The 22,832-nt window shown below is 40.1% G+C and overlaps 1 protein-coding gene across 4 annotated transcripts in view; it reads right to left on the reverse strand.

The window, feature by feature from the left end:
* abr (ABR activator of RhoGEF and GTPase) overlaps nt 1-22,832 on the reverse strand; it is a 127,637-nt gene that overhangs the window by 50,843 nt on the left and 53,962 nt on the right. For 3 of the 4 annotated variants that reach the window (XM_034890079.1, XM_034890080.1, XM_034890081.1), the window contains 7 exons: nt 22,628-22,726; nt 18,379-18,564; nt 11,539-11,646; nt 9,818-9,878; nt 4,961-5,013; nt 3,131-3,271; nt 1,772-1,893 (listed from right to left, as the gene is read on the reverse strand). In XM_034890079.1, the coding sequence (XP_034745970.1) occupies nt 1,772-1,893; nt 3,131-3,271; nt 4,961-5,013; nt 9,818-9,878; nt 11,539-11,646; nt 18,379-18,564; nt 22,628-22,726 (770 nt within the window). Of the gene's footprint in view, nt 1-1,771; nt 1,894-3,130; nt 3,272-4,960; nt 5,014-9,463; nt 9,525-9,817; nt 9,879-11,538; nt 11,647-18,378; nt 18,565-22,627; nt 22,727-22,832 lie in introns of those variants that run through there. The other variant, XM_034890082.1, reaches the window with a different exon arrangement.

Below are 22,832 nucleotides of genomic sequence, written 5' to 3' on the forward strand. Positions count from 1 at the left end.
TAATCATTTGTCAGCACTAATTACAACTAAAATCTTAATTTAAGAACATAAACAACATTAGTTTCAAATCGATTAAATCAAAAGATTGTGGTTTTAGTGGGAAAAGGGTGAAAGTTCTGGATCACACCAAATAAAGGAACACATTACAGTCCATTTACTGTTGTGCATCTCACTATCACTGTCAGCAGTCACTGTTCATTTCTTCATTTTTCAACACTATTCATTCTACGCCCCTCAAAGCCATTCCCTGAACCTCTGATCTCTTCCTCCCCTACATTATCAAGCCCTTCTCTGGTCTTTATGAAAATCGCTTTGTTTTTACAGACCATATTCATTTTCTGTCTAGTGCACTCTTTGCATTGCTTACAGCTGATCTAGTCACACTTAAACAAAGCCTTGCAGATATTGCACACAGACAAATGCAAAAGATTGGCCATATGCAATTAGCATATGAATATATCATCATATCCAATTCACCAATTGCAGAGGTGGAATATACATAATGACTAAATATGTATTCAGGAAGTGGAACATGTAGCCTCAATTTAAATATGAATAATGCTAAAATGATAGAACTGAGATAACCATAGGACACATAGGGATTAAGGATGCTCAGGGACTTAACCCAAGGTGACTGAGTTTTCTGGATGGTTGCGCTGCTCTGACTGTGTGTGTGTGTGTGTGTGTGTGTGTGTTTGTGTGTGTGTGTGTGTGTGTGTAGCATGTAGGCAGCATGCTGAGATAAAACTCCAGACCATAATAGTCTGATTTACAGGTCTGGTAGTTATAGCAACTCTATGTATTCTTCCAAGTGAGGGGTCGCTGCAACTGACATGGACAAACGGTCAACGTCGACCAAAATATGATCCAATCAGGCTAAGAGCTGCCGCCATGCTGACGCAGCGAACGGCTTGCAATCCTGTTACTGTGACACTTCAATCTATGAACATACAGTAAGTCACCCAACACACACACACACAAACACACACACACACACACACACACACCAACAACATCATATTCTAAAGCGGATCGGTGGATTTTAAAGTCATGTTGAAACTATTTCCCATCCTCCTTCCGATTTCCAGCCGCAGCAGCCTGTCACTCCCCCTGTAACGTGTACTGTAATGTAACGTGAGGTCACAATGCCGTGTGTTTCTCACTCTTGTATTAAGTATTAAGTAAGTATTGTTCATCAGACATGAGAAGAGGGAGATTAGCCAACCTATTTTTATTTTATTTTTTAAATCCCATTTGAATAGTAATTTTAGCATTTGAGTAGTATTGATTTTTTTTTACTGTTCGAATTATATTCAACTTTTGGAATTCGTTCCAACCGCCCTAACACATACACACACACACACACACACACACACATAATCTCTCCATTTGTGTCACTTCACTTTGCCTCCAGCTCAGACAGATTGCTTCCTGAAACACACAACCGTCTGCTTGTGCATACACATTTTCTTCATCCTCACCCTTTATCCTCCAAAGTATATCTGCTACTCTCCTCCACTCTTCAAAACACCAGAGGCAATATGCCTGCTAGACTTTTTCTTTGTTACTGAGGCTTTAAAAAACCCTCCTGCTTTTCAGAGCCAGGAACAGAAAGAGAGACATGATTTTCTGTAAAGCGCCGGTGTCATCCTTACAGTTTCACTGTCTGGGGTTGAGAAACAAAGAGGGGGTAATCCTAAAAGGGTGGTAAATGTGGTAAATACACTGTTGTGAGACTCTGGATGGAGAGAAAAAGGTTAAAAGGACTCACCCCACTGATGTCTTCTTCATCTTGGCACAGAGTAGCAGATCAGTGAAGAGGAAGACATGCCGAAGCTTCCTGGAGCTTTCTGACACCTCCACCAGGAAGCCATCCTTTACCAGCTGACGAGCCTAAGAAAACACCTGATGTCACTTCTTGCAGTCCCACCAACGCATCCACAATGTTGATAATCTCGACACAACACGGGTCAAATATTTCTGCCAAAAGATTCCACCAAATCCTATCCGCTGCTCCTTTAAGTGTTTCTTTAAGGCCAAACAGTTGCATATTACTCTGATTTATTATGTTTGTTGGACCTCAAAGGGGGACTCCCATCGACTTTACACAGTAAAGTGAAAGTGTTTACAGGTCTTGGGGGCCTTTTCGGGACAAAGGCTTTTAAAGCCTTTGTGACTCCATAGGGAGCTGTGTGAAGAGACTACAAATTAGAATAAATAATCTGGGAGTGTGAAGTTAGAAAGAAGCAAGACCTCTGCTTGAAATTATGATAGCTGTGACTAGCATAACACAGCCAATTCTCTGACTTTACTGTTATTGTTTGGGTTGCATTGTGGGTAATGTAGGCGCTAAGGAAGAAGAATGTGTAAAATGTGTTCTGCTGATTCAATATTGATCTTTTTTGTTGAAGTTTTTACTAACCATTGTGAGTCTGAGACTGGTGAGTGCATTGCTAATCGGTCAGTAAGAGTACTCTTAAGAATACACCCAATGTGTTAGAAATGTACCTAAACTATTGTTTGTTTCTACAGGAACGTCTCAGGAAACCTAATATACCTGATATTCAAATTTTCTACAAACTGACTAGCTAACTAACTAAGTAGCATCTAGACGTTAATGAATGATGTTTGTAAAGTACTTCTAATTGTATGAAATATGTTCTATACAGTATATAAGTCTGAATTTAACTTGAAAATTGTTCATGTAAAGTCTTAAAATGCAGTCAAAACAATATGAAGATATGAACCACATAAGTCAAAGGTATGAGGTATTATATAAAGTATTATCACCGGCTGCCTTCCTACATGCAGTGTTTTCCTCCATCCAGGGTCACTTTCTCCTTGTATCCAAACTTCACACAGCACACAACTTCAAAGTCAGTTCTCCATGTATTAGGCTCTTGTTTTTGCTGTAACCAGCGAAATTAGAAAACCTAAGAAGTACTGGGTAAAAAAAACTTCTATAGCTTCTACTGCTGTTCTACTAACTATAGCAAATAAGTACAGCATGTGGGCTCTATCCATTTTCTGTTGGTAATTAAAAGGTGATCTCCAAATTGTAACCTCATTCATACTAGGAGAAAAGGGGTATTTTATTTACAGACAATCACACACAAATAATCACACACACCTCTCCCTTGGGCGTGGTGACAGCAGTCCTGCGAGGGTCGATCTCCTCGTTGATGGAGGAGAGGAAGTTCTGCGATATCCGCAGAGCGTCCTGCAGGAGGGGGAAGTCCGGGTGGTCCTTAGGAGTGTGTTTCAGCAAGTCCTGCAACACATGCACACACACGCATGGTTACGCAGACGCACACAGTGATGGTTTGTGATATGTTTGTTGGATGCCTAAAGGTAAGAGAAGTAAGCTTGTGACTAAAAGGGTGTGACTAAAATCTGGGTGGGGAAAGTAAAAAACAGCGTTTGCTCCCTCATTAGCATAGCTGGGGTGCCCTTGAGCATGGCACTTAGCCCCAGACTGTGGTTGTACTTGCCAGCCCCCAGGTGTGAATGTCTGTGTAATTGTGATCAGGACATTGTCAGTAAAACTGAGAAAGAAAGAAAATGATACCTATGATACATATTCTGCAAAATCACAGAAATTGTTGATCCAATTAAGTAAAAGTATCTTACTCTGTATATCGTTAGAAATCCAAATTTTACTGATGAACAAAAATCACTTCTGATTCAGTTCTAATTGAATTCTGTCTTATTTTAAAACATAACTGCATAATGCACTTCATACACAGGTTTTTTTTTTTTTTAATACTTAAGTAATCTCTAAAAATCTAATTTCCTTGTTTTTATTCAAGCTGCTCTCATCAGATGGCAGGGTGATGAACAGGACAGCTGACAGCAGAGGCTTGAGCTGCCTCGGCTTCCTAACCAAAACAAAAAAACGCCAAAAATGACAGGAACATGACAATTTTAGAAACACACACTCGCCTTGGATGCACTGGCCATGTTGAGCTTCTGACAGCTTTATGCACACGCAGTCATGCAATAAACTCCGTAACATAACTAGACACATTCAGGGATCTCAGCTCACTTGATTGTCAGTTTCCACTTCATTATTACTCTTCCAAAAGAGATCAATCTGATCCAAAACCTAAACCAAACTTTGCTTTTTCAGCACCTGGGCTCGTGCCTGGCGTTGCTAACCAAGAATTAAAATGTTCCTCTCGAGGGTGGATGTGCTGTGAGCAATGGAAAGTCTTTTACAACAGCTTAATCCTTTCAGTACAAATAGTTTTGAGTGATTCTGTGAGAAAGAGAGAGGCAGTTAAAAGGTCAGTTCAGCAAATTATAAAACCAAACCGCAAAACATAACTTGTCACTTTGCTTTTTTTGTGAAAAATGGGATAATATTACCTCTTTCAGCCCCAGTTATTTAAATTAAACCATGTGAGAAGTTCAAAAGGTGGAAACACTCTTGGTTGAAGGATCCCTGAAATATGACACGGAGCTTTTATCTGAGAAGTAACTAATAATGTTATATAAATGTACAGTAAAGAGTGGAATGTATCCTTATTATTATTATTATTATTATTAGAGGTAGTAGTAGTAGTAGTAGTAGTATACAGTTACTTTTTAGGGAGCCTATGGTAACATCTGGCCAGGGACTGCAGATAAAAGCAGCTTTACAGACATCTTTATTAAAAAACAAAGTAAGCAGGAAAATGAAATATTAAAGTACAAGTACCTTAAAATTGTACTTAAGTATAGTACTTGAGTAAATATACTTAGTTACTCTCCAACACTGGTTTTATTTTGCCCATGTCTTGAGGTATCTGTCTCTTACTGTAGACTTCTGTCTCCGCACTAATCCAATGGAAGTGAATGAAGTTTTCTACATGACATTTATCAAATTCAGCAACAACTTCACCAGAATCAGTGTTTTTCTGTTTTTTTTTTAAGGTGAAATGATGCTTTAAAGGCGGGGAAGTGGAGGCGGTGTACTCACATGAAGGACCAGGGTGCTCCTGGTAACACGGTCAATCGGCTTGTATAGCAGAGCTGTGGGGGGGAGGAGAGGAGGGATCTGAGTCAGTGTAGCCTTCACACAAGTCTATACACCCAGAGACACATTCACACAAACAGGAGTCACTGTTCCATGACTCAGACAAGGACAACACTCCCACTCAGCTCACACACGCAGTGCCTATAGTCGTACTGATGATATGATTCTTATGGGATGGACACACACACACACACACAGAGTCTCTCTAAAAGTAAAACTTTATTTATATAGTACCTATCACAGACAAGAGGGTTCACAAAGTGCTTTCCAGTAAATACAAATAAAAACAGCAACACAGAATCCAAAGCTCTCAAGGCTAAAGGGAGAAAGTTCCAGAGCCTTGGAGCCACCACATTAAAGGCACAATCACCTCTGTTTTAAAACTTGTTCTGGGGACAGTTAAAAGGTCTTGGCCTGAAGACAATGTTCCACTCAGTGATCGAGCTAATCTCCAACACATGGATGCAAACAAAAACAGCACAAATTAAAAGTGCAATAAGTCCAACACATGCCCAAACATCACCGTCCTGTCTCTAAATCCTAGTTCAAGCCTGCACCAGCACACTTGGCTGGTTTCCATGGGGGCGGCTTTGCTGCTGAGGTGGTGTGAGCAGCACACATGACAGCTCGAGGTGAGAAACTCCCACCGATAGGGCCCAGGAAAAGACGGACAGAAAATGGAATGAATTATACTAAGGAGATGGGCGGCAGGCAAAGTGGCAGATGTGAGAACCCCTAGGGAGAGACGAATAAGAAGGAAACCCACATATAGATGTAAAAGAAGAGAGCGAGAAAGGCGAAAGGTTGAAGGAGAGGACTTGCTGTATATTCTTTCTGTCAGACCTGGATTCCAGCAGTTATATAATGAGGTGCCAAAAACGTCTCAAGGTCTCAATAGCAATGTCAAAGGTACCAGGAAGCATTGTGATATTGAAAAAAATAATGTATAAAAACAATCTGGAAACCAGCTGACAATGTTCCACTCAGTGATCAAGCTAATCTCTATTCATGTATTACAGAGCAGACTCCAGGCAACTCATTTTTAAACAGTAAGGGAAGAAAAGCCGGCCAAGTGAAACAGAGACGTGATCTTCCTTCCTATGCAGGGAAGCTCGTCCCAGACAGACACAGAGAGGTACAAACGGGGCTACGCTCCCCCTCCCAAGATACACTTATCTGTTTACTCCATTAAACATTGCTTTCATCAAGTAGTAGTGTAGACATGTTATCTCATAATTCTTCTCTCCCTCAGTATACTTTACGTTTATGTGTTAATCCTCCTTTCTTCTCGCCTCCACCAGGGCCTGAAAAGGGCCAGAGCAGAAACCTGTCCAGATCCACTGATAGGCCTTGTCTCATTCAACTTTACACACCATCATATGCTCCAATAGACACACACATACACTCAGCTACTGTATGGACCAAAGAGAATCTTCTAGAGGGCCTGGCTGATGCTCTTTGAAGTTTCCCCACCCTATGTTCATTATTTATCCGGCCTCCATCAATGGCCCTGGCTCACTGAACCAATACGGCTCCATCCCCAAGGACTTACTGCATGACCTGCATCGACTACAAGGGCTGCCAACACGTCTAATTACGCAGGTTAGTACTCACCTCAGGTAGAGCTACTTTAAGAAAAGTCTAGGGGACTTTAGGCTTTCTTTGGTACAATTCAAGTTTCAGGTGTTAGTACAGTACATCTAAGGACACCAGTTGGGAGTTAGCTGGTTGTACAAGTCAGTACATAAGCGGTGTTGATTATTTATGTTCTTCTTCTTCTTCTGCATGTCTATAATTCTACTGCAGCCATGCTAGCTAACATGCTCCCAATGACAATGCTAACAAGGCTGAACTTAAAGGGAAAGCTCCAATCTTATCCAGAGTCGGTATATTACCTACTGTAGACAGCGGTCTGCACGGCCCCGGTTTGAAGACGTCAGACAGCCCTTTCTGCTGGGGAACTGATGCCGTTGTCTATGCTCTCTTGAAAGCCACCAGACTCCTTTGACAAATACAGTAATTTTAACACAGGATTTGCTGCTCTACCGCTGCCTCGAGCGGGTAGGGGGTTTGTGTTGTTGTGGGACTTTGGTGTTTTAAAGGGTTGGTATAGATTCACCAAAGTCCCACAATAACTAACTAACTAACTTATTGAGGCAGTGGTAGACCAGCTACTTCCATGTTCTGCCAGATATATTCTTTTTTTTTTTTTAACTTCCTTTTTCTTTTGTTGTTTTTTTCCAAAAGAGTGTGTTGGCTTTAAAGAAAACCTGGCTGGATATAACGGCTTCAGTTCCCCCGCGGGAAATAGCTGTCTGACGGCAACGTAAAGGTGAAATTGTTCTAAAGATAACGTACAATTAAACAGAGATTGATATTATTTTTTTAATGTCGCTGTGTGGCCCCGTCTACAGCAGTACACTGCTTAGCTTCCATGTCGCTACTGCTGTCTGCTACTCCTAACTGGGGGCGTGCCAGACTGACTATGTATAATAAAAAAATCTTAAAGCAGGAATAATAATTGGCATGATAACATTTGCTAGTTAGTACTAAACACAAAGTACAACAAAGAATTAATGTCATGAGTTTTGCAGCTATTTGGTCGTTAACATAAATGTGTATTGGACACATTTTGAAATAATGATGAGGCTAGATAGAAGGTTAAGGGATCACTCAAGTCAATATGATTCTTATGATACTTTTACAGCAAAGTTTAAAGTGCAATCAAGAGTCAGGGTGTAAGAGCATGAGAAGAGAGAGATTCAGACAGAGAATCTAGATTATTGGAAGATTAGCATTAGAAGATTGGCAGATTATTGGAAGTCGATGACATGTCACAGCGAGGTCCCTCTGATTGGTCCTATTCTCAAGGTCGTCCTAACGACTTGGCTGACAGACAGGTAGTTCATCTTTGCTAAAGGAGGTCTAAAAAGTCTTTGATCAATCACAACACATACACTGCACGGGTCTATGGCTAGGACACAGGAACTGCCAGCTTCATTTGGCAGGACATTCGATGTTCGGCATAAATCATGACAGAGGATGACGAGGAGAGAGCAATACGAGAGGGAAAACAAAGAAAGCAGAATGACTGATGGGGAGAGGGCATACACGCCACGGATTGAGAACATAGAGAGAAAACGGTCGCAGTGCGGAGCGGGAGTCCCTATTTATATGTCAAAAAGGATGTCAGGTGCTTTTTTTTTTAATTAGCACTTGTGTTGCTATTTGCATCCATTTATTAGGAGGCGGCAGGCAGATGATTAGTGAGCTATACAGTACAATACAATTGATACAATACAGACAGCCCTGACAAATTGATTATTTCAATAAAAAACAAAAAACTAAATCAGGTGTCAGTTCATTAGGCTGTGGTCCAGTTAAATCATATGGAAGTTGAGAAGGACAGAGGGATGAAATAAAGGAAGGTAGGAAGAAGCGTGATAAAAAGACAAAGCTGTAGTTTCAAAGTTGACCTGGAGAAATCCCTCGACCACCTCGCCAGGTAATTATGGAACAGCAATTCAAACAGTAATCAAAGCAAGTGCCCTGGGTGTTGACTAACACTTATTGTTGAGGGAACATGACACCAGCTTTATGCTACTTAACACTAACTACCATGGCAACCAATGGTCCTGCAATCCAATCATATTGTAGTTCAGAATAATGTAGTGCAGTCTCCACAGTAAAGATGAGAAACTAATGGGATTATACAACCGGCATGTTTGAGTTCAGCCAACTGCATTTACAGTGCATGAATTAACAGACACTTCACAGGTACATGAAGCTGAAAATTGGACTCCCCCACCCCACAGCCTGAAAAAGCCACAGCATTTGCTCATTATGGTTATTATTGCACAATGTATAATAAATCACAACCAGCTCTACCCCCTGGTTTAGTTGTACCAAATCCCCAAAACAGCTTTAGTTCGCAATACACAGAATACATGTACCAGCTCCCTAAGACATAAACTCACTCAAACATAGACTTCCAATCCTCTGGCAATAAGAAATCTCTACGCGGAGCTGTCTGGGGCCAGCAGTCCACTCAGACTGAACGTGCCTTGCTTTAAAACAAACACACCTATCACAAAGCTGCTGTCCTCCTGTTCTCTGTATGTTAAACAACTGCAGTCTGCCAGTCCCAGTGAGCTGCATATCCCATCATCACTCTGCAAGCACACAAATATTCCATTTAAGGTCCAAAATCATTAGCAGACAGTTACTATTTGTGCATCATGAGCCTCGAAATCAGATATGCTGGTTTTCCAAATTAATCAGCTTGTTAATAACTGTCCCAACTTTACAGCGAACACAGCATACTACCACTCCACCGTAGAATCGACGGCAATGACATCCTGGCTCGTAGAATAAATGAAAAAAGGAAAAACAACACCCCAAGTTGCCAAGATCCAACGGCGGCAGCTCAAATCATGCAGTTGTTACCGTATGTGCAGTTACAACACAGTCTGAGGACCAGAAGCACCTCCATGTCCCTCATCTCTCCTCACTATGTTCTTCTGCTCACTGACTCTTTTCTCAGGCAGAGACTGGGCGTGAGAGACAGCGAGAGAGAGAGAGAGAGAGAGAGAGAGAGCGCACACGGCAGTGTGTGTGTGTGGGAGTGCTCACACAAGTACCGGTTTGCCTCCCAAAGCCCACCACTGCATACACAAATAGAAGGGGCAGGACTGGAGTCTTAAAGCAGCAAGCCAGCCTAAACTTACTGTACATACATGGCATATAGACACACATAGACAATACGCACGCACGCACGCACACACAAACACACACACTTACCCTCCATTGAGACATTTGTGGTACAATCTTTGGAGTCTTTAGGACCCTTTACTTTGAGGTTCTGAAAGAAACAGAGGAATGGAATGATCAATTTAATTAATCACACACACACACACACACACACACACACACACACACAAGAGACTGGACCATGCAACAGTCACAAGTTTACCTCACGGTAAATCATATTTTTCAACCACAGACACCTTAATAATAGTAATTATTAGTAATTTTGTTCCTTTTTATTAAAAAAGAAAAACTGAAAGGAAATGTATTGTTTGAAATACATAACCTGTTTTGTGCAATTCCTTCAATTAAAAAAAAAAAAAAAAAAAAATGGTGTACTTGGCTGTGCATTGTACTTGGATTAGTGTTACAATAAGGCGTTTTGGGAAAGAAACACAGTTGCAGAAAAGTATGATCTACTGATTCATATATATATGACACGTTTATGTAACTATTCATGAAAGCAGTCTGTGAAAGTTCTGCAAGACAAGTGTCCCACCAGTAGGTGGTAAAAGGTCAAAGACATAACTTAAATTTACAAATTAAAGGTAACTATCTTCATAGAATTTAAACTTGAGAGCACAGAGGTTTTACGGAGGTCAGGATTGATGAGATCCCAATGCGGTTTCCAGGACTATGATAAATCCTTTGCCTCCGTATTGTTGTTACTTTTTTAAGCGCCCCGGAACACCACCCCTGGTCCACATCAGCTCTCCATACTAACATATCCACTGTGCTGACACTATGCTGATGTACAGTAGACCTACACTAGACACCAATAGACTTAAATGTGCTCGGTGTAACATTTATTTAACACAAATCTGTTAATTGTGTTTTAAACTAGAGTTCCTCAAAATAAGACCATAATTCCCATCAACACTGTTGCTTCCTGTCAAAAAGAGGATGTTTAGTCTCGCTTTGCTTTCCCATATGCTTTTGTTTTCATGAGCATTTGTTTTACTCCTTCACTTCAACCTAACATAATGATGGTTTAGGAGCCTTAAGACTGAAAAATAGACTGGTTTATTGTTTAATTCACATGGATAAACCAAAATATAGAGTTACTGATTCTTTCCCCCTATAAGCTTCATTGGTTCAGAACGGGGGAAAAAGATCTGTGTTGTAAACCACCAAGCATTTGTCTAAGCAATTTATTGTGTCCATATCATTACAGTTAGAGATGGTTCCGTACCTTAAAAAAAAAGCCGATACTAATGTATTAACAGCTGTATACTGCTATCCCTGTATGGATGTGATATGATTTCTGTCTTTGTTGGCGGTCTGGCTCAGGTTAAACATTTTGTGAAAACGAGTAGAAACACAACCAATGAACTCTTTTATCATCCAGTTTGATAGTCAGTCACAACAAAAAAAGAACATAAATAAACTACTTTAACATAGATTTTCTTTAGCTTATTTTTTATTTTTTATGTGGTATTGGATGGGTGCATAAACTCCAGTACTTCCCGATACCAGCGTTTTAAGCGGTATCCTAATTAGAGATGTTCTGATACCGATACTGGTATCAGTATCGGAACATCTCTAATTATGGTATGTCTAAAAAATGCAACATACAGGAACTTTGAATACATGACAAAATGACACCAAATCCTCATTATGAAAAGAAACAAAAGCCCAGGACTGAATGCTACATAGTTGCTATTCAGACATGTCTTCCTTACATCCTTCCAACCATGTTTGGGGGATGAACTAACCTCAGATATCTTCTGGAACTGGCCGTTGGCCTGGCTGCATTTCTCTGCCGTCTCTAGTGCCACCTTGTAGTTGTCCACAAAGGCCTTGTACACTCCCAGCTGGCTAGCCTGTAAAGAGAGAGAATGAGAGACATTATGGTCCAGAAAACAAAAACAAGCTGGTGTGAGACAATGACATCACCCACATCTTTTATTTCATATCAATTGTTTAAAGGACAATTCAGAACCAGTGAGCAACAGGTTTACTGTCCAATACATATATTAAATACATTTACCATTGCAACACAAAACAAGTCTGTTAAGGCACTAAACCAAAATACTGTGAAGTGAGTACAACTTGCATTCCAATATCACTCACATACAGACTGTCACACCAATTATAATAAATGCATATACAGCATGCAGATGAATTATTTTCTATTCCCATCAGAATTTTGTTTGAATTGGAGGCTTCGAAACAGCAGTCCCTCTTTTGCTCTATCAGCATACATGCACCCCTCCCACTCACACTGGTGGCTCTGTGCAGTCCTAACTGAAAGAAACCGATCTCACTTTCTTTACCTCATCCCTTTCATTAACAGCCCCTCTCTGGCTGCTGACCTGTATGTGCATTGCAACACAATGCAAACACAACACTCTGCAGCAGTGCATGAATATGCATCCTGCTACAGCTATGCCAGAATAGCTGGGCTGAAGAGCTGACTGCACCCTATTAAAGCAATGAGATTGGATTCAGCTGAATAGAGTGAATTTGGACTTGTTACTTTTGTTCCTGAACTCCCTCCCTCCTCCTATTTTAATTTCCTCTCCTTCCACTTCCCCTCACAGTGTGAAGTGGAGAGTTGGGCACAGGAGAGGAGACATGAAGGAACCATCTGGCCTCATATGACACTTAAAAGATGTTGTAGATCAATGCATTCTTCATTCAACACATGATTGAGAAAATATAACAAATATCCAACAGTTATTTTGTGATAAAGTCATTTTAGCACAATACTGACAAAAAAATTGAGACACATATAGACTAATACAGACAAGAAGTCAGCCAAGTAAGTGTCACTGTGTGTATATCATCTAATCATAATTGGAGACTTCCGTCACGTCAAACCAAAACCTCAAATGGAAAAGAGAAACCACCATGCATGATCACATTTCCAAAGATAGAGAGTTTTGACCATTTGCTGGGAGGTACAAACCACCAATGAAACCTCTCCAGCTCTCCGTCCGTCACTGCGACGCAGGACTTTGAGCAACGCTCCGAGCAAAGCACCTAAACTTTAAACAACGAGACCCCGGGTCAAAGTGGCGGGTGGGACAACAGCAGCTTGTGTTTGAGAGTGGAAGGAGAAGTTGAAGAGGGGAAAAAAACAGGAGGGAGGTTATGAAACAGAAAGAGAGAGAAAGAAGGGGGGGAAATAGAGTCTCGACTAGAAATAGACACATTCTAGGAGATTAAAATGTCTGTAAATAACTTACATGCTCACTGACATGTTGGACCGCAGAGTGCTGCCGGAAAACCATGTTTCTAACAATATCTTCTGCAAGACTCTACAGCTATGAATGCAACACACAGCATACAGTTATATTCCTGTATAGATGTTATTTTAAAGGATGCCTTACTCTGTTTAAGCACAAGTCATATGGTTATAATACGTCTATGATTAAAGAAATAACAACACAGCAATAATATATACACAGTATACAGTATAATTGCTATATAGTTAAAGACTGAATGCAGCCATCACTCAACCATTGTATAAAAGTGTCTAGCTGGCACCCTCATGATAAATATTTAGCAATTAGCAGCATCTATATTCTGCACATGCTTGACTACGGCAGAGGGAAATCCCAGATTATCATTAATTGCATCAAATGCTGTACGTGCAGCACTCTGTGGTCTACAATGATCCACAGTTCCTCTTCTTGCCAATGAACATGCTTCCCTCTTCAAAACTCCCTCTTTCAAACTCAAACACTCATGTGACTAACGACTGCAGAGGACAATCAAACCAAGGACATTTTACTACAAATACTCAAATCGAGCATTTCCGTCTAGCCACATAATAACACACATAATTCAGAAACAAATTTAAATCTTAAAATAAAATAACCTGAACCATTATAGTAAATATCACGCATTCTGACATCCCCTCCTCATAATTTTATCCCAAATAACATACAATAACCCAGTACTAGACTAAAAAGCTGAAGATTGGGTCCTGAAGACTAAGATTCGACTGGCATGCTAGCAACAAGCATCTCTGTGTGGCTGTACTTAGGCACAGCAAACATTTGGGCTAAATGCTAACATCAGCAAGCCAACATGTATACAATTACAATGTGTGTTAGCATGCTAACATTTGTTAATGAGCACTAAACACCAAGTGCAATGATGGGGATGCGAGTATTTGGTCATAAACCAAAGAAAGGACAAATTCAAATTGCCATTTTGACCTGATGATGGCGCTAGATGAAACGTTAAGGGATCACCAAAGTTATTAAAATCCATCCCGGGGGGGGGCATTTTTGCCTGCACCACATTTCAAGGCAATGCATCCAATTGTTTTTTCACTAAAAGCTAAACATGTCAACCTCACGTGGCACTAGAGTAGAGCATACGGTCAGGGGATCATCAAAGTCAGTAAACTGCATATGCTTGGGACCATTAATGTCTACATGCATCATGTATGAAATTATGTGGCAATGCATCCAATAGTTGCTAAGATATTTCCGCCTGGACCAAAGTGGTGAACTGACCGACGTTGCCCTCCATTGCTAGCGACGCCCCTCACAGTTATAATGGTTTAGCACCAGCAGTAATCCACTTACCACAATAACATGGCTGCTTGTCTCCAGAAATGTGTTTTAAATGAGTCTTTATCAGGCCAAGAGCTCTTCAAAGCCATGGCTATGGAGCTAGAATCAATTCTTTATGACATGCGAGAGAGAAAAAAAGATCTGAGAGAAAAAAAAGTCTGAGAGAAAAAGTTTTCACACTGATAGCAAAAACATTTTATGAGAGAAAAAAAATACTTTATTAAACCCTAAACTATATAATTTTTGCTATCAGCTACCTTCTTGCCCTCAAAACCTAAGTCTTAGCTCTAGATTCAATGTTTTGCTCTTGTCTCAGAATTCTAAATAAACACCTTTAAATATCTCCACACTTTTTAACAGTCAAACTGAAACCACAGTGGCAGACGGACCGCCTAGCTCCATCCATGGCTTCTGCAAGATTTAACCCTTCCCACTTACCAAATTATCAAAGTCCCTGGAATACCTCCAGAGATTGTCAAATGGCAGTCACGGGCTGCAGCTGAGCCCTACAGTACTCTTATCTAAAAAAGGTGAGAAAAGTTGAAACGGTGGCTGGCTTTTATCCCTTTTCTGTCTGCTTTCTGTAACTCTGTGTTGACTCAGTGGCCTCCATGCGGCTGACAAGGAGCTGTAGGGAAAGACCAGATAATTACACTGCCATCTGTCCTCTCACACTGCAACTCTGACTAAATGTTGAGCTGCCACATGATATGATCATGTACGCACAAACACGCAGCACAGATGGGAGCTGATGACTACACTAATAGGTGCTACTTGGTGGTGCAACTCCACAGAGGGGGTCCACAGAGAAGAGGGGGGCGAGAATCTAAATGACCACTCTATTCTTTTCTCTGCTACTAAATATAAGCTCAATCCATCTCCCTGAGCTGCAAACACATTTCAAAGCTGTGCAAAACAAATTTCACAGAACACAGTACAAAAGTAACAGAATTACGATTTAAAAAAAGAAAATATCACCAAGACACAAGACATGCAATGCTAACCTTTGGTAAATGAAAGTTTTTAACACTCGTGCTATGGATACTTCTTAATAGTTCCAAAACATATTAAAAGTGGGCTTTTAACCCTTGTGTTGTCTTCTCGACTATGGACTTGAACTTCGCTTTTATTTGATGATTTTTGGCACTTTTAAAAATGTTTAGTCCCTTGTTATGGTCAATAAACCTCATTTAAATGGCATAACTCATTGTTGAGTTAAGAACAAAAATACCATTTGAACTTTTGTTTCCAAATGCTAGGAAATTCAATAAAACAACCAAAATTCTATGAAAGTAACCATCATGTTACCTGCGAAGCATGGTGAATTTAAGTTTTTTTGGGAGAATTTTGTTGTAAGAAATAATTTCTGATATTTTGAAAATAGGTCAGATTTGACCCGAGGACAACTCAAGGGTTATACATACACTGATTATTTCTGTGGTGTTGTGACTGGTAAGTTATTATTTTGCCACAAAAAATTGATTCTTAGATGCATCGCAATTCACTCTAGAACGATTTGATGCTCGATTCTGATAAGTTATTAAATCAATTATTAAAGAAACAATATATATATATATATATGATAATAATAATTTAAAAGTTACTGTCTCCAGAAAACAGAGTGACTGAAAGACAATGGGATAATAGAAAAGAACTTGAAGTTAAGGGAAGAGTGCAGAAAAAAAAACACTAAAACGTTTTGTATAGATACACACATACACACAATCTAATAAGACATACATAAAACAATTATGCAAAACACATAAAGGCTGTTGATCTACTTTATCACATTACATGTGACCACCTCATGTTTCCTGTTCTCCACCTTTAAACATGACTCAGCCTCTGACACGGAAGGTCACTTTGAGAAAAGGTGACTCAGCATGTTTAAGTCTTAAGCATGGCACGACTACACAATAAAAGAACCATAGTATACGAAAAGAATAAATAAATATAAACTTGTGTGACAAATACTGCATATGTGCAAACTCAGATTTGTATGTATATATTTTTTTTAAATCACCCGTGGAAATGTACATAAAAAATATTGTTGCATCGAGATGCGTCGATGATCGGTTTATAATCAAATCGTTGGCCTCTGCTAGCTACTCCACCACCGGCTAGCAACCTCAGCTAGTCTCAAACCAGATGCTAGTGAGAAACACTGCTAAAGGGAAGTCTGTTTTAACAGTTTCTTGTGCTTCATTTATGTAAATAGTATTGTTTTATTATAACCTCTTTGCCTTCACATTCAGATTATTTAATCTGTCGTCTTGAAAACCCAACTGCATATTTGGAAGTTGCGATATTCCAGTCATAGTGGGTTACCGCTAATAATAACCCTGGCTGCCATGTTTTTTTTTTAAGATGTCAAAATGTACCTAAAATCCTTTGTGTGATGTTGAAAACCAAAAGCGAAAGATGTCAACATGGCAGTGAGCCCCGTTTCATATCAGAATAGGACAGGTTCCTCATTATGATGCCATGACATTTACACAGTTCTTACGTCCGAATGCAGCTTTACATTCAACCTTATGAGGCCTGCAGTCTACTGTATGCCATGATATTGTCCACTGCACAGACATGAACTTTCTATTTTAACTTCTGGTTCTAAATCCAGGCTGCCAGTTAACTAAAACAAACACTGAATCACAGGCCAATAGAGCCAGACGTGGTATGTAATATTAAATTGCAACTTCATACAGTTACTTAGAAGTCTTGGTTCTAATAAGTTTATTTGTCTGAGCTGGCATCACACTTACTCTTGTGCTGCAGTCAAAACAACAATGTACTCATGACTTGGCAACATTTCACAGGATCTCTCACAATGGGACATGATTAACTCACAGCTCATTAGCAGGAATAAATTACATCTCCTAAGATCCAAAAACATGACGCACACTAAACACGGAACATGTTTAATCGCTATTCCCACATCAGTAAATCAAGTTTATCTGGTTATTGTCCAAAGATTTGAAGGGAGATTTCTAAAACTGCAGATACAATTCTCATAAGCCTATCAGTGTCAAGCAAGTTGGAACTAAAGGTGTTTTATACTTATTTAACATTAATTCCACAACGACAGTCGTTGTGTATTGCTGTAGAATGATGCAAGGTGAAGTAATATGGATTTCTGCTCATTATCTTATAAAATTAGATCACAAAATGGGGCCGTAAAAGACACAGTAATAATATGTCTATGTCTTTTAAATGTTCTATTATTAAATAGATAGTAAAATAAAATAAAGTTTTTTTTTAATAATTTTGAAGAAGAGTGCCTTGGATTTCATTTTTTTTCTACACATTAATACAATTTTATAAAGCTGGAGGGCAAAAAATGATAATATTCTATTACCTCTTGCCCATAGTGGGACATAGTCAGGGTAATATAACAGGACACAGTGTGCCAGGGTCTATTTACTTCCATCATAGCAGCTACACTCCTGCTCTCAATACCAAAGGACATTCAAATTGGTCCAAATGGCCAGTTGGCCACTGATGTTTTTATGACGACTGCTTCTAGATTTTACACACTGAATGGGCACATCCGACACAATGTCTGACACAATGCTTATGCACATGCTCTTATAGTATGTTATGTTTCGAGAAGCCTCGTTCAAATTGCATTATCTCCTGCAAATCTGACAATATAATGATGTAACACGGAGGGAGGAATAACTGAGCCTGGAGCCTCGCTAATTCTATAAACAGACACATGCACACACATAACAATGATGTTGTTACACTATGTACGGAGAGCTCCTGTTTAAGCAACATAATCCAGCGCAAAAATGACGCCGTCATGGATCGGAGGCTGAAACATTTCTGTTAATGCACTTATACCACAGACACGGGGGAGTGTGCACATGCACACAGAATGTAATTTAGAAGACTGATTCACAGAGTACAAATTGTGTCTGACAATTCTCCCTTTAACACTCATTTACTTGCATCTTGCAAATGATGGAGAGGGAAAATTAAATGACCCAGACACTGAAGTTTCTGGGCAGAAGTCAGACTCACCAACTTCTGGAACAAATGTCCCACGGTGACCTTCTCGTCCCACTGCTGGATGTTGGGTAAGAGGGCGTCGTAGAACTCCTTGTGGATCTCAAAAATGTCCTGGATTTTGTAGAAGATGGTCTCTACCTGCTGGATGGTCAGGACGGGCTGCGAGGTTGTGGCTGTGGCTTTCAGAGGGCGCATGGGCTGGACAACCGGGGACAGAGAGAATGGACAGACTGAGTCAACACAACCAAGGATCTGTCTCTTACAAAGGTCAACTACAGTAAAAACATGAAGAACAGGAAAGCAAGACTTAAAAACTAAAAACCAAATGTTCTTCATCATCAACACAAAGTATTTGTTTTGTAGTTATACAAAGCATTTTACAATGGGATCAAATTCAAATAAAATATGTAGAATATGAAGTTAGGGCTGGTTACCAAACTTTGTTACTTTTAGGGACATACCGAATTGCCTCCATAGTATCAAGTATGCTCATTCAAGACCAAAATTCAATACCTAAGGATTAACCCTCATCAGCAGCAATGAGCCAATAAGCATGCAGCATACTTCTACCAAGATCTAATAACGCTGGTGATTGGCTGTCTACATGTCGCAAGTGTCTGTGTTACACACAGAGATGGGGCTGTGTGTGTCTGTGTGTGTATGCGTGCATGTGTTGTATTTTCAGAGGCTTCAATACAGTGTTTGTCACAAAATAACACCGAAGATATGTACTGTAATGTGTAAAGTTGCAATCTCTTTTTGATAAAATGAATCTCATTCAGGAGCCGTTATCGGTTCTGGTATTGAACGTTTTTGAACTACACCCAAACCCTACTGTCTAATGTCAAAGCAGACTTTTAAAGCAAGTATAATTTAGGGCAGTTAATTGGCCAGTCAGATTGTACGCAAACTCGGTTAATCCTAGATATGAGTGGAGTGGACGTGGGAGAGGGGCACTCTGAATTACAGTGATAACAGAAGCGCTTTTGCGTCAGTCTCTCGCTGATTGCAGTGGTAATATAAAGGCCAAGCTGAACACTCAGCAGGTTTTAACAACAGTGTCAGTCAGTCCATCTCCATTTATCTTTCCTTGTTACATACGTGTTAGACACATGGGCCAATTTACAGAGTTGTAAGAAATCATAATTTTTTTTAACGTATTCACAAACTATATAGAATAGAATAGATTAGAATGCTTTTATTGTCATTATACACAAGGGAAGTACCTGTGCAATCAGATTGAAGCAACCCCTTTACAGTGTCAACAAGAAATATAAAAACATAAGAATATAAAATATAAAAGTATAGGTAGTGCAGAGAAAAAAGAGGGGGGGGGGGGGGGGCTTGTGCAAAGTCCCGAGAGCAACTATATACATATATAAAATAGCCTTGAATACACATTGTGTGAAGAGTAGATAAGTATTAACAAATAAAGAAATATTGCACTGTAATGAAATGAAATGGTAAAATATTAAATATTGCACTGTATGAAATTGCCCAGATTCCAGTGTCCTTTAAGGTATAACAGTCGAAGGGAAGTCTGTTAGTACGTGCTCTGATCCACCTGTAGCGCCTTCCTGGGGGCAACAGGTCAAACACATCCGAGCCGGGGTGGGAGCTGTCCTTGATGATGTTCTCTGCTCTGCTGAGGCAGCGGGGTATCTATTATATTCAATAGCTAAATAGTTACAAATGATGAAAGATCTGTAAAATATAAGCAAATCTAAACTCCTAATCTAACCAGTTCTGTTAAATGACTTTGGGTTATTTACCACAGCTTTGTAACCACAATGTAAAGGTGGGTCTTTGTCTCTAAAGCACATTGAGGCTTGAGGTAGCTTGTCCTTGCTGGGAGATAGGGGAACCTAACCCAAAACCTGGAGATAGGTCTGGTAATGCAAGACCACCCAGACCCTAACACATGAGTTACTTTTGATCAAAAGTCCTGGCTTGCCTTTAATTTGGTGGCGTTAACTAAAACCTGCCAAATATTTTTATTTAAAATGCAACAAAGCAACAAAAAAAGAAGTGATCACAGTGTGTGTTAGAAATTTGAAAGTGGAGAAGGACAGGAAGAAAGTCTTTATTGCTCGAACTGTATCTTGTTGTGTTGTCACTGAGTGAATAAAAGAGCAGGAACTGAGAGACTGAGCCTATTACTGCAATCTCTTGTTTACCTCCTGGACCGACTACTGACTACTGACAGCTTTCTGTGCTTGGCGGCAGAGGTTTTGTTCTGTAACTGTTGTGTGACTATCCATAAAACAAATTTACACTTTGATGGCAAACTGATTTCATGTTGGTCAAACAGCGGCATGTGGCTGAGAGCGTCAGGAAATTACATAGTGGCTTAGTATAGGGAAGCATGTTCATTTCATGTCAAGCGTTGCAGGAAATCGCTGTGACTGTGGTCCTGCTTTCAGTGACACCACTAACCACTGTTAGAACTCTGACAGTTCACACGGACCTGCACCGAATCACACAGCAGCAGCACTGAGCCTCAACCTGCTATTTTCAGAATCAGAATCAGAATCAGCTTTATTGACCAGGTATGAAGACAATACGAGGAATTTCCTTTTGGAGCGTAGTTGCTCACAATGTGCTTACACATTCAAAACAAACAAACAAACCACATATACACACTAATATAGACACACTAATATATACATACTCTAAACAGAAACAACGTAGAGGGATGAGTGCAATGAAGAGTCCAATAATAATTATTAAAATGTGGAACATAGTGCAATGGGTACTGGGATAAATAGTATTAAGTTAGTATATTACATATAATATGAACAGTATGAACATGATGAACAGTTCGGAAAAAGGAAATGAGAATGATGAATAAATAATAAATACCAAGTGAGATATGAGAATGAGAATTATGAATAAATACTAAATCAATGGAATAATAGTGGAACCAGTAAACAGGGGCTGTAGAGACAGTGTTACTGGGTTATTGGCCAGAACTGAACCTGACACTCTTTTACCCCCCCAAAAAAGGAATGTCTAACTTCCCTTGTACTCTGTTGAAGTTTAAAACTCTTGGACTATTGAAGTTTGGTCGTGACGTATGTCCTGCGCATGTGCAACAAGAGGGGAGACGGACAAAGCTTATATTTAGCATTAGCATCGCTAGCATTAGCCTAGCCAACTTCTTCACCACAAACGGAGCGAGCTGGAAGATCAAACTTCTCCCGAGCCCCGTGGGGAGGAGGGCCACAACATCATGGCAACCAACAAAACTCAGCTTAGATTGTTCTTGCTTGGCCACTCCCTCTGTTTGCTGACTGGACCGCCAAAAATTTAGCCCGGAGAAAACCCATAGACAGTTAGAGAAATGGACCACCAGATGCCGTTGCTCTGGACGGAGACGAGTGAAGTCTATTAGAAGCTCTTTCCCGGTGATGCTGAGCGTTACTGGGCAGCCTCCAGCTGAGCTTGAAGAAGTAGATGTGATGTGAGCAACCTGTCTGAAAGTTGTAAGTCTTCTGGTAGCTGTGCAATGGAAATCTCAATCATTCCCAATCAGCAGAGACGGAGAGCGGAGGTACAGTATATGTTAGGAAAAAACACAGACACAAGCTAATTCCTGCTAACTTAGATAGTTTAACATTTGTAATTAAAGCTAAACAGCTGATGGAAGCCCAAAATGTCTGCGTGCTTCTCCTGACAATATGGTGATTTGTCGACTATTCGACAATAAGTTTCGTCGTCATGACGCAATTGTTAGCCTATTTTCTGCAAAAACGTCTGTTGCGGAGCCATAACGTGAGCTACACGGTAATGGAGCCTTTTATACATTGCCGTGTTTCTTTAGAAATAAACATTGGACAAATAGAGTCTTGACACACTTCATATGTAAAGTTATTCGCTGTCAAAGTGGCGCCAAGATGAATGGCAGTCAATGGGATGCTAACTGCAGGTGATGGCTTTGTAGCATTAAAATGCCGCCATGGGAGCTATGCTTACAGAGGAGAGGCTTACCCTCTTGAGAAAACCCAACACTATACCGCGAACCCAGACATAGTACTCAAGCGAAATAAAAATGGAGCGGAAGTATGTAGAAAGGCGGAGCCAGGTTACAATAGTCAAGCCTACAATATTGAAACATCAATTTTGAGGTATTTGGTCAAAAATACTGTGATATTTCATTTTCTCCATCTCGCCCAGCGTGACTTCACTCCAGCTGTATTATTCACACACACTGTCTAGTTCAAAACATTGTTTGTCTAAAGTGTGTGTGTGAGTGTCTCACCAGTAGCAGTGCCTCCAGCTGGTTAATGTAGATCTCCTCGCTGGCCAGGAAACCTGACAGCACCAGCTTCTTCATCTCCAGTCCTTTCTCTACGTCTCCCTGCAGGATAAAAGAGACATGTAGTTATTTAGTTATACATCTCACACACACACACACACACACACACACACACACACACACAACATGTCCAGGAATGAGCAACAGT

The sequence above is a fragment of the Etheostoma cragini genome, chromosome 13 (genome assembly GCF_013103735.1).
Source record: "Etheostoma cragini isolate CJK2018 chromosome 13, CSU_Ecrag_1.0, whole genome shotgun sequence".
Lineage (NCBI taxonomy): Eukaryota > Metazoa > Chordata > Actinopteri > Perciformes > Percidae > Etheostoma > Etheostoma cragini.